This window comes from Anarrhichthys ocellatus, unplaced genomic scaffold (assembly GCF_004355925.1).
Source record: "Anarrhichthys ocellatus isolate YVR2014 unplaced genomic scaffold, GSC_Weel_1.0 scaffold25, whole genome shotgun sequence".
Lineage (NCBI taxonomy): Eukaryota > Metazoa > Chordata > Actinopteri > Perciformes > Anarhichadidae > Anarrhichthys > Anarrhichthys ocellatus.
Window position 1 is genome coordinate 395,250 of NW_022280055.1, and position 12,500 is coordinate 407,749.

The 12,500-nt window shown below is 38.9% G+C and overlaps 1 protein-coding gene across 1 annotated transcript; it reads left to right on the forward strand.

The window, feature by feature from the left end:
- The first annotated feature begins 1,280 nt into the window (after window positions 1-1,280).
- On the forward strand, window positions 1,281-5,743 carry slc35f6 (solute carrier family 35 member F6). Its single transcript, XM_031861646.1, has 6 exons — window positions 1,281-1,491; window positions 3,057-3,129; window positions 3,568-3,739; window positions 3,901-4,116; window positions 4,316-4,426; window positions 4,725-5,743. The coding sequence occupies exons 1-6, from the start codon at window positions 1,415-1,417 to the stop codon at window positions 5,213-5,215; spliced, it is 1,140 nt and encodes a 379-aa protein (XP_031717506.1). The 5' UTR covers window positions 1,281-1,414; the 3' UTR covers window positions 5,216-5,743.
- The last annotated feature ends 6,757 nt before the right edge of the window (window positions 5,744-12,500 follow it).

The window sequence follows — 12,500 nt, forward strand, 5'->3', positions numbered from 1 at the left end:
ATAGCAGGACAGTGGCTAACTTGTTAAAATGTTTAAATTCAATTAGACTGGAGTGATGACAGAGGCTGTGTAAAAGATGGACCAGGGCTGGCTTCATTTCAGATTCTCCAACAGCTGTTTAGAGCGAAAGAGGACAGCCAGCACTAAATGAATGGCATTCTTAACTAAGGTCATACGATTTTAAAACTCTTGTTATATCAAACACAAGCCACTGCCTTTGAAGCATTGAGATACATTGCTAAATCCAATACAAAACAACTCTTGTATTTCATTAATTTGTAATGAATAACCAATTATTGATCTATATTACAGCTGATGATCAATATAGGAAAAAAGAAGAACTTTGCATCATGAGTTGACATTGTGTCAGATGGGAGATTAACTCTATTGTGAATGTACATGTGGTGTGGATTAGTGGATTAGATGAAGTTTGTACAGAATGCAATGTATGTGCACACATACTTGACAAAGATGTATTATTTTATTTTATATCATTTTGTACTAATATATTGTATTTTATTTATATTTTATATTCAATTGTAGGTTTTGAAACGCCTAAAATTGGCATCATAAGCACATAGGCATCCTAGTGGAAAAGGGAGTGCATGTTCTAATTTTAAGCAATGTGAGGCCACAGAGGGGAGAAATGACTGTGGTCCCACTTTCTCATCCTAGATGGTCTATCGGGTCTTTGACGCCCCCTGCTGTTTATCCATGATGCCTATCATGCTTATTTTGAGATCCCCTCGTAAACTCCTCTTGTATTGATCTTGGAAATAAAAACTAGTATTAAGTAGATCTAATGACAAAACAAACCATACATAGTATTTTCATTGCAATAACATTTAATACAACTCCTGCCAGTGTAATGAGACTGCAGAAGTAAATGACAACTACTGCAGTTTCTCACATCAGGTATAAACTTATACTGCGTTCCAAATCACATACTTTTTCTTTTTACTTGTAGTACATACTGCAGCTGTCCTTACAATGTACGCACTGTTGCCTGCAGGTTGCATTCAAGTCAATAATGAACTTTATACCTCAGCTATTTGTTATTTTGATATTTACTTATATATTGAAGTCACAAATAGGCTAATGGCTACATAGTATTAGGCTATTGTTTTATTTTATTAAACTAGAAATATGGACAAGTTTGGTTCCTCTAGTTTTTTAAAACCATCATTTCTTTTAAATCTTCCTTTGGGTCGATTGCGCCATTTCCGGCAGGACTTGAATGCAGCGTGTAGTTCACGCGTCGATCAGCTGACTCTGACTTGTCACGTGACCTTTACAGGCGGAGGAGATCCCACGGAGCCGTGTGGGAATAACAATCTGTGTTCTCTTCAAACAAAAAGAAGCGACTCGGCGGTCTTTCTGTGCCCGGTTTGTTTGTCCTCTCCACACGTCCAGCATGGCTTGGACTAAATACCAGCTGTTCCTCGCGGGACTCATGCTCACAACCGGCTCTCTCAACACACTATCCGCAAAGTGAGTACATTCATTTGTGTTTGTTTTAATGCTGGTGTCATGTGTTTGTCGTTGACGATGTAAAGTCATATGATACGCGCCTCTGTGGTTGTACAATGATGTTCTCATTAGCTATCTGTGTTTAGCAAACATGTTTGGACTCATTCATGTTCTGTCTGACGTTATGTAACAGCTGGCATGAAAGAGGATTTATCAGCTGCAACTGACTATCACTTTCATTATCAGTTGGTCCTAAAAACATCAGGAAATAGTAAAAACAAAAATGCAAATTACATTACATCTTGTTTTTGGTCTTACCAATATTCAAGATATTCAATTAACGATGATTTAAAACAGAGGAAAGCAGGAAGTCGTCACATCTGAGAAGCAGGAAACAGGAAACAGTTAATGTGTGTCACATCATGATAGATGGCTTGAACAATGACTTGATGATCAACACTCGTGACTCGTGACTGAGACGGATGACTCCCCCATCATTTCAGCCTTGAAATGACTCCTCGTTTATTTAATGGACTGCATCTCACAACTACTTTCATTATCAGTCATAGAAAACAGTTTGAGAAGCTGGAGAGAATATTTGGTGTGGTTTTTTTTCGATAGATGGATCAAATGATGTATGGCTAATACATTTAAGTCCTCTCTGGATATTGTCCCGATAGGACCAGGTTTTCTATTTTAGTGAAACTAGACATTCAGCTTTTTTAACTTCCCCCATAATCTGTGACGTCAGCTCCCTGCGGCCCGACACACTTCTCTGTCCTCTTTGTTGGTTTTTGTCAGCTAAACAAAACTCAACAATGATGAATGAATCACAGTCTGAGGGCTAATGTCTCAGACGAAGCAAGCTGTGTCATGTTGCTCAGAAGAAGAATCAGCAACTAACGGGTGAAGTTTCACTACAGTCACATGACACCGGCTGAGATCAGATACAACATGTCGATTGATAGTTTTGGTGCAAGTTCCCTCTTTCCTTTCATGCAAACATGCACCACATTCAAGAGTCAGGTTTGCATCAGGTTTCCTTCTCAGACGTTGTTGCGTTTGAAGAAAGTGCAGCGTCGTCACCATATTCCCTTGTCTTGCGTTTTAAAGAAGACGGGACGCTCACATGCTGGTCACGCTTCCTCTGACGGTCTGATGATAGAAGTCAGTGGGTTATGTGGATGTAAGCACTCCTTGACTTCACAACCAACTTCATCCAATCATCTGGTCTGACTGTCCAATATTCTATGTGAGGGCACAGTAAAACGAAATGTGCTCTCGCTGCAGAAATCTTCTTCACACTGGTATTTATGAGTTGGTTGTCAGTTGAATGCAGGCATAATATGAAAGAACACAAAATGAGAAACAAAAAAAACCTCATCTACACCCACATAGGTAATTGGTTACTTGTTTGTTCATAAAATGGCAGAAATAGTGGAAATTGCCTGTTGTAAATTCCATTACTTATCTTTGCAGCCGTAGCCGTGTGTGGCCAACCCCTTGCATATGTAACTGTTTTCTATTATATTTGGTTGTGTAAAATATCAATAATGAAGTTGTAATAACGGTTTCTTGTCTGACAGATGGGCTGACATGTTCTATGCCAAGGGCTGCCGTGATGACCCTGAACACCAGTTTGCACACCCGTTTGTACAGGTAGAGTAATGAACTGTGTACTATACGGTATTATAAAGCAACTTATCTTCACTCCACATCACATTGAAGTACAATAAACTGGCATAAAATACCTTTAACTTTGGATATTTTTATTGAATGGAAAATCAAATTTTATAGAAAAACTTGTTTATATATATATATATAATTTATTACATTCTTTCAAAGTAAGGTTTCACAAAATAAAAGTGTTCCATTGAGAATTTCCAGATGATACCCAGCCTCATTAACCACAGCCATAGATGCGCACATTTTCACTTAAAATAAGTGCAACATATTTAAGACCTTCTTGAAAATGAGATGATGCATCTGAAATAAAACAATTTGTTCAGTTTTCTGCAAAAAGTAAAATAGTCTCAAACTGCTGTTCCCACAGAGTAAATCATCATTAGTTTCTTCTCTCCGCGTCTCCCTGTGCAGGCAGTGGGGATGTTTCTGGGCGAGCTCAGCTGCATTGTGGTCTTCTACATCTTGCTTTGCCACGACAGACGACGCCCCGAGCCCAAGATGAACCCCGGCCAGAGCTTCAACCCTCTCCTCTTCTTCCCTCCCGCCATGTGTGACATGACGGCCACCTGCATCATGTATGTGGGTAAGTGACTTTTTGTTGCCTTTTTGTTTCTGCTTAATGCTCAGAAAACTCTTCTTTACTGATTAATGTGTCCGTGAAAAGACTGTGTTTCTAGAAGGAAAATCAACTTGTGTTATTTGTTATATATATATATATATATATATATATTTTTTTTTTTGCAGCTCTCAACATGACCAGCGCCTCCAGCTTCCAGATGCTGCGTGGAGCCGTCATCATCTTCACCGGTCTGCTTTCTGTGGCGTTCCTGGGGCGACGCCTGGTGCCCAGTCAGTGGCTCGGCATCCTCATCACCATCCTGGGCCTGGTGATCGTGGGCCTCTCGGACTTCCTCAGCGGGCACAAAGATGACGCGCACAAACTCAGCGACATCATCACAGGTGAGGTGGATTTAATCCACGGTGTTTCAGGATAACAGCGAGAAAAGTAAAGTGCAGCCCTTATTTGGTGAAATGTTTTCTAACGATACAGTAGAGGATACTCAAACAAGCATCATGAAGAGATCAAAACTCCAGTTAACCTCAACCTCAGTTCCTAAAGGCAGTAAATGAAACTCCACTACTCTCTTCTGTCCTGCAGGAGACCTTCTGATCATCATGGCTCAGGTCATCGTTGCAGTGCAGATGGTCCTGGAGGAAAAGTTTGTCTACAAACATGACGTCCATCCTCTTCGGGCTGTTGGTATTGAAGGTGCAGCAGTTTTTCATCTGCAGTTACATGCGACATTGTTTTAGGAACACCAACAGTAACATTTTGACTTAGTTTTCCAACCTTTTATTTAAGGGGAATATCTATAATAGTATTGTAGAGACTTAAATATTCTTGTGACCGTCACAGAACTTTCTCCAGTTTGGCTAAATATATTTAAACCTAAATGTCAAATCAACTGGCCACACGCGTAGATGAAGGGCAAGACTTTACTTTGACTTGTTTAAAAGGTTGTGAGCTGCTGTTATCGGTCATGTTAATGCTGTTGTCTTATTTCCAGGTTTCTTTGGGTTCTTCGTCCTGTCGCTGCTTCTCATCCCGATGTATTTCATCCCTGTTGGCGACTTCGGCAGCAACCCTCGGCAGGTCCTGGAGGACGCGCTGGACGCCTTCTGTCAGATCGGGCACAAGCCTCTCATCCTGTTGGCTCTGCTGGGCAACACGGTCAGCATCGCCTTCTTCAACTTTGCCGGGATCAGCGTCACTAAAGAGATCAGCGCCACCACCCGCATGGTGCTGGACAGCCTGCGTACGCTGGTCATCTGGGCGGTGAGCCTGGCGCTGGGTTGGGAGAAGTTCCAGGGCCTGCAGGTGCTGGGCTTCATGGTGCTGCTGGTGGGCACAGCGCTCTACAATGGACTGCACCGCCCCCTGCTGGCCAGGATACCGTGCTGTGCCGCGATGGTGAACACCGAGGAGGTTGAGGACAGACCAGGAGAAAGAGAAAGGCTGCTGGGTGACGGCAAGGTGCAGTACGGGGACGAGGACTAAAGAGCCTGAGACGTGCTGGTCTACCGGGCCGTCTGTCAAAGACACTGCACCTTTCATGTAATGGTAGCCTCTTTTTAAATGTGGTGGCAGATTTTAACTGACCTCACACAATGTTATAATATGTGGGATTGTGCAAGCACTTTCAAAGGAATAGTTTGGCACACGAGTCGTATCCATCTTCTTCTTCTCTAACTCTGGGAAGAAAACAAAAAAGTTCTCAAATTGTTCAATTGTTCAGAGAAACAGAGGCCAGTCTGAAGGAGCGTTTGTATTACGATACAGATTTTTTTTATTTTTTTATTTTTTTTAAAGGAATTAATTCAAGTTGGAAATGGAAATTAAAAAATCAACATTCTTTTATAATAGCCAGCATCAACATTTGCTTGTGACGCTCTCATGTATTTTTTTCTATCTTTTAAAACAATGCAGGATAACCACCGCTCCTCCTGGCCTGATGTTTAAAGCGATGGAAGTATCAAACGGTTCAAACTGATAGAAGAGATATCCGCACACGTAGATCTATGCAGAGTTTGCGGATATCTCTTCTATCAGTTTATCCTCACACACACAAAACACTTGAACTGACTCTTCTTTTTTTTTTTTTAGCACTAAAGCACCGTTTTGTTAAACTTACTTCCGCACAAGATCGAAATGAATCCTTTGAAGATTTATGCAAATGTCCTTGAATCGATGAGTCGCGCTGTTTCTGATAATGTTTTAAAAAATGGGGTTTTTTTATGTTGCTGACTATGTATGATTGTGCCAAAGTAATGCCAACAGAGACGGGTGTTACAGTAATTCAAAATGCATTTTGTAATCAAGCTGCAGAGTCATCTCCATCTCAGTTTAGTTGAATACAGAATGTGTACAGAAAAGCAGTTTTAAAAGAAAATGTGTATTTGTGTATATTTCCTGATCTTAAATTTGAGTTTATTTGTTTTTACTGATGGAAACGTATCAAGACGTCTGAGCTCCTACACCGAGTGATTTACTCTTGTTATTGTAAATCCTGCTTCTCCTCTGTTTCGTAGTGTAAGGCTGTATCGTACACTAAGAAAAAAAAAAAAAAAAAAAAAAAAAAAGGGGAACTGTCATTAAATCGCACTTGTTAAATGATGCTTTAGCATCTTTACTCAGGTCTGTATTGGCCTGCAGAGAACAACTGTCAGCTGATGTGATGACATGTAATGTAATGACAAAAAGAGGGATTAAAAAAAATACACTTATCAAACAACCCACAAAGCCTGAGAAGAAGTTTGTGCTGCATGATTAGATACAATATTGTGTTTGTGGATCAATGGATTATTTGATCGACCGAAAGTTAATCGACAACCATTTTTAATGATCAATTTAATGTCACAGTTATCAACCAAAGCAAATATAGCAAATATTCTCTGTTTCCAGCTTCTAAAATGGGAAGATGTGCTGCTTTTCTTCGCTTTATAGTGTTCTAAATTGAATAGCTTTGTAATTTTTTATACTAAATGACTAATCTATAGAAAAAATTATTAACTGATAATGAAAAAACGCGTTTGCTTCTTAATACAGTTCAGATGGATCCAGTTTTTCATCGGAGGATGTAAAAGGAAAGCAAAGACGGTAATGATATTTGATGATATAATAAACGCAATAAAACTGTTTTCTAAATACATATATGTTAAATTTACATAATTTTAAACTTGGAATAACAGTTTCTTTTCTTTGCAGCCCCACTGGCTCAGATGAGCAGTAAATAAAGACAACATTGTGATGAAATTATGAAGTTGAGCAGCCGGTTAAGAGTCCAGTGTCGCCAGTCCCACACCAGCAGCTGACACCTGCCCTCACTTCCTGAGTCAACCCAACTTCCTCCCTAAAGACCGGTCTTGTGCTTCAATGGAGGTCAAAGGTTGAACACAGGAGTCCCTGGAGATCTACACACACACACGACCCCTGTCCAGCTCCCGGAACACGGTGAAGGAAAATGTGTTAATTGACCAAATACACATGAACACACTGATTGAGAAGGTAACGTCACTGCAGGAAAACTCAAAGCAGCTGCAAATAACTGACTTTGAAACAAAATCATAAATAGTCTGTTCATATTTGATAGGCTGGTGTAAACAGTGTCTACATTCATTACAGACCAGGTTAAAATGAATGGCTTACATAGTCTTATATATGTCACACGGTCAAATAACAATTTAAATTTAATAATCAGTGGGTTGTTGGCTGTATAGAAGAGAACCATTGTGGTTCCTTCTTAATTTCTTAATTATTTTTTTTATTTGTTTTGTTTTTTACTCTGTTTCTTTATGTTTTCAGCCCTAGATCAACGTGCACGGGCGAACACACGTACTCTCACACACACACACATCATGTGTCACTGCTATACAGGACATGACCGCTAGATGGCAGCATTGTGCTGATAAGAAATGAAACGCAGCTCTCCGTGCAGGCTGTTTGTGGTTGCGGGCTGCTGCTGCCTTGTGAATGAACTGAGGGAAGAAAGACGGTACATTATGTTGTCTACAGTAACATAGTCAAAAAGCACAGCGGCATCATTATACATTGATGTAGATGGATGGCTATGAATACAGTATGGGGCTTTTGTGAGCACATGTGAGTTGAATATCTGCAACGACACTTAAGGAAATATGTTGAGAAAATATCTGGGATGTAAAGGTATTTTTTCTTTTAGGAACCATTTTCATTGTATTTTACATTTTAGGCAGTCACTGGAAAAATAAAAAAGCCATGTGTGTTCATAGCAACACAGATGTGAAGTAAATTTCGTTTTAGGGAAACGTATTTACAGCTAGACACATGGGTCATGATCTACAGCCTCTGACATAAAACAATAAATATATTAAAATAAGTCAAAGCAGTACAGAAGACGCTCCTGGGACAGCATGGAAACAACTTTTCCAGTAGCTGTTTTCTGGACGAATTTGTCCCGATGTGACCTGTCCTCCCCCGAGACTAACTGACTATATCATGTTAAGAACCCAGAGCAAAAATAATAAGCCTGTGAAATGATGGATAGATAGATAGATGCACGATATGATGCTGTCTTGAATATAATTTCTGTCATGCTTGTCATGCACCTTCAGGTTTGCTGCTGATGGATGGTATTGTTCCACCGCTGCGGATTGATTTGGCCGAGATGCGAACCATTAAAGCTGCAGGGTGAGATGCTCTGCATCAGACCAGCAGCCTGCATGACAGTCATACGAAGTTATTTTAATTCTGAAAATTGTTTCAAAACATATCTAACATAATGGATGTTTTTGTTGTTGTTGTTGTTGTTGTTGTTTTGCAGCGGTTTATGCTCCTCGTGGCAGCTCGCCGCTCGGCCTAATGGTTTGTTATTATGACCTTTTGTGTTTCCATTAGTCTCTCCTCCTGCAGCATTTAGCTCACAGCGCTGCTTACAGTGTGTGCTTTAACCGTGTGTACGTTTGCACACTGTAGGCTGAAGATGGCCCTGAACCTGCCGCACGAGAGGCGATTTTAATCTGCTCTTATGTAAACGCGTGGTTTTTGCTCAAAGGCACTGAGTCACCGTCATATTTAAAAGCTTCCATTAAACCAGCTCCTTTGGGTTGTTTACAGCGCAGGGCAGGCCGGGGTGAGTGTGATTAGTCTACCACTCCAGTGTCCAGCTAATGACCACTTAATGTTTTAAACTCCGACTGTGCCGAGCGAAGAGCCAAAGGTACGCTACCACAAAAGGAAACACAGGGCAGCAAATCAGCATCATCATGTTAATATGTCCACCTGCGATAGTGCACCATATATTGAAGTTGAATTATCAATGAGTTATAGCGGTGCAAAAGTGCACAAATATCGGCATCAAAGTGTAACCTACTAAAACTAAAAGTACATACTATGCAGAATTGCCCATTTCAGAATAATGTATTATAAAGTCTTATTTTATATAATAATCCCTCATCATTTCTTTGTAGTGTAGTTATAAATTATAAATGTAGTGGAGTAAAGTACTCTCCTCTAAATTGTAGTAGCAGACAATGAAAATACTAAAGTAAACTACAACATACCTCAAAATTGCCCTCAACTAAATAAGAAATGCAGTAATTGTTTCTGTAAATCCACATTGAGTGTAACTTATTTACAGCCTGGAGACTCCGATCAACACCAGTCAAGCCCCAGATTATGTCAATACAAATTTACACATATTAAAACTTGAAAATTGTAGAATTTATTCTTAAAGGCAGACAGTTGACGAACTCAAGGGACATACATTTTGGGTTTTCTTCGTCTCTCTGTGATCAGATGTGTTCAATTAGAAGGTCAATGTTAGCTCTATGACTATGTTTCTGTCTGCAGCTGCTGCAGTCGCTCAACATGAACAGAAACAAAAGCAGTGGTGAATAAGTTACAATAGTGAGGGCTTTCCCATTTTATGGCACCTTAAGCTTTACTCCACTACATTTCAGAGGGAAATGTTTTCTTTTTTCAATATATTTTTTTACTCCTGAACAAAAAGAGAGAACATTTTGTCACTGGGGGGAGCTGCTTGTACATTTACTGCCTTCACATGCTCATTAGTGTTGTATGTATCATGCAGTCACAACCTGATTAAATGGAGAAAAATAACATGCATTTAACATGCATAAGCTTGAGACAAGAGATCTCTAAGTCGGTGTACTTTACTTGAGTACTAATATTATATGGTAATTTCAAATAATGTTACAGCTTAGTTTCTTTATTTGTGTATTAACATTGAACTTTTTCTGCACAGATATTTGCACACATATATATATATCTATATATATATAAAGCTTTTTAAATGCCATCTCTCTAATTTCTTATTTTATTTTGTATTCCAATAGCTATGTATCTGTTTTGTTAATATAATTTGTGATGCATTGTTTCAGCTTAAACTAATAATATAAACCAATAATGTCTTTAAAATCTCTTCCACTTCAAGCAAAATGCTACTTACATATCAATGTGACAGTAATATTGATTAAATACTAAAATATACAATAAGTACAGTTTTGAATGCAGGACTTTTATTTGTGACAGAGTATTTTTACTTTGTGTTATTGCTACTTTTACTTAAGTAGAAGATCTGAATACTTGTTCCACCATTGTCTAGAATAATGGTGAGCAAAGATGAGATAAAAGAACAAAGTGTGTTTCTAATTTTAACACATTTTACAGAACATAAAGACAGTAATTGTTCTACAAAATAGACAAACCAGCACCACGTAGTCCCTTTCAGACTCGCATTCAAACTCCTAAATGCAAATAAAAAATCATTTGAGTCCCTCTGCACCTCAGAGAGATTTCAGTGTTTGAAATATATTGTCTGTATTTGGGATCACATAAACGCGACAGTCTTGTTTTGACTTTATACACATCCCTCAGTTCTTTTTTTCCCTTCTCTGTGGAGATGATGGCAGGGTGCCATACAGAAGGCTGTGTACAATGGCCCAGGTCCCATTAAATCTGCGAAAGTTCCTTCCTGAGGCAAACATTGCCAGAAATAGTAATCTTGGCTTGGAGCTGCAGTCTTACAGAGGGGGAGCAATAATTCTCAGTGTAATAATGGAAATCATTTAATTCTGTCCTGCAGCCTGTGATCCAGCAGGGCTTCGGTCCGAGGTGCTCATTCAGTCTTCCTTTGCCTGATAAGGCTTCCTGGAAAAACACACAGCGAGCAATCAGCCGACAACAATGGGCTCCGTCAGATGCTTTAAACTTCAGGTAGTTGGCGGTGCACTGCAGCACGGCTTTGTTTTCTACACAGTGGGGCATGTGACTCATAAAAGCTTTGACTTTTCATTTTCATGTTGTCTGTTGAAGCTGCACAGCAGCGTGAATCTGTACACAGAGCTGCTGCTGCCTCCTCATTTAGCTGAATTTGTATTAATTGTTATCATGTTTTAACAGCGAGGTAAAGCTGTTAGGAATGGAAATGTATCTCACATATCTTTCACAACCAATATGTGTTGTTCCCTAATAAACGCTAGATTCTAACAGATTAGAGCAGTGGTTTATTTAAGTAAAAGTACAGTACAGCAATATAAAAATACTCCATTACAAGTAAAACTCTTGCATTCAAAAGTACAGACTTATTAGCAATGAAAAAGTACTCATTCTGCCAGAAAATCCTCTTCCACAGATATATTGTCGTGTATGACATTATATGATTGTTAATACATCTTGTTGAGGTGGAGCTCTGAATATTTTACTCACTGCAGGTTGTATATATCTGTTTGTTCTTTGTCATACTGTAGATGTAAGGTCACATCATCAATCTGGGGGGTCCTGAGATGATTACATATGATAGGAAATAACAAAAAAAACTGCACATTTCTCTAATCCTTGATTTTCTGTCAAATATTTGTGTGTTAAACTGTTAATAAATCCATACTATAACTTCAGTGTGAAAATGGTTTCTTTAATCTTTAACAATTCACATACTTATCAAGTTTTTTTTTAATGTAAAATCTTAGTATTAATGTTTCCCTCTAACATGTAGTGGAAAAGTATAAAGTGGTGTCAAATGGAAATACTTAGAGTAATGTGCAAGTATCTTGGAATTGTAGGAAACTTGAGTTACTTTCCACTGGCTTATGTGTGACTGTTTACGAAGGCTGGAAAAACACATGAGAATATGAGGTGACCAACAATTTAACAGCCTTGGGACAATATTCCAACCACTTCAGAAAAAAACAATCACATTTTATTTTTAGGATATTACGACTGAGTTTTCTATTGTTGAAGACGGATTCAAGTCTGGAGTGCTGCAGTCTCTTAAACAGAGAGAGGAGCCGCTGGCACTGGCAGTGATCCCACCTGCCATCATTTATACAGCTCCACTGGGACTGGCTTGGAAAAGGGAAATAAAGGTGAATAATAGTATCCAGCAAGGCTCTGGCTGAAAAAGTCATATTTCAGGTTTTACAGGTGATTTACTGGTCAAATGTGAGCTTTTTTTAATATTCAATTTTCTTACCTGAACTTCTACAGTAAATTGTTAGGTGCATTACAAAACTGCACTTTGTGCTGTAGGTTAATGTTTATGTCCTGACTCTCTCCTCTTTAAGATACATAAAACCAAGTGGTGGGTGCATTAAAGCACACATGCATAATATAAGAACAAAGAAATAAAAAAATATAACTCCATGAAGCGATTTAATTAGATTGTAGGATTATTACACAGCTGCTGGTGCAAAGTGTCTCTGTAGGAATAAATTCTGATGTTTTTATTGATACAAGTACCTTCTGCATCTTCTGCAGTTTTGTGCTACCGCCCCAAAAAAGGAAAATC

What these genes read in the sequence shown, in the direction of transcription:
- slc35f6 (XM_031861646.1), top strand. Translation starts at nt 1,415, where the DNA reads ATGGCTTGGACTAAATACCAGCTGTTCCTCGCGGGACTCATGCTCACA. An exon ending in TTGCACACCCGTTTGTACAG is followed by an intron (nt 3,130 to 3,567) that starts GTAGAGTAATGA and finishes CTCCCTGTGCAG; the next exon opens with GCAGTGGGGATGTTTCTGGG. An exon ending in ACTCAGCGACATCATCACAG is followed by an intron (nt 4,117 to 4,315) that starts GTGAGGTGGATT and finishes TCTGTCCTGCAG; the next exon opens with GAGACCTTCTGATCATCATG.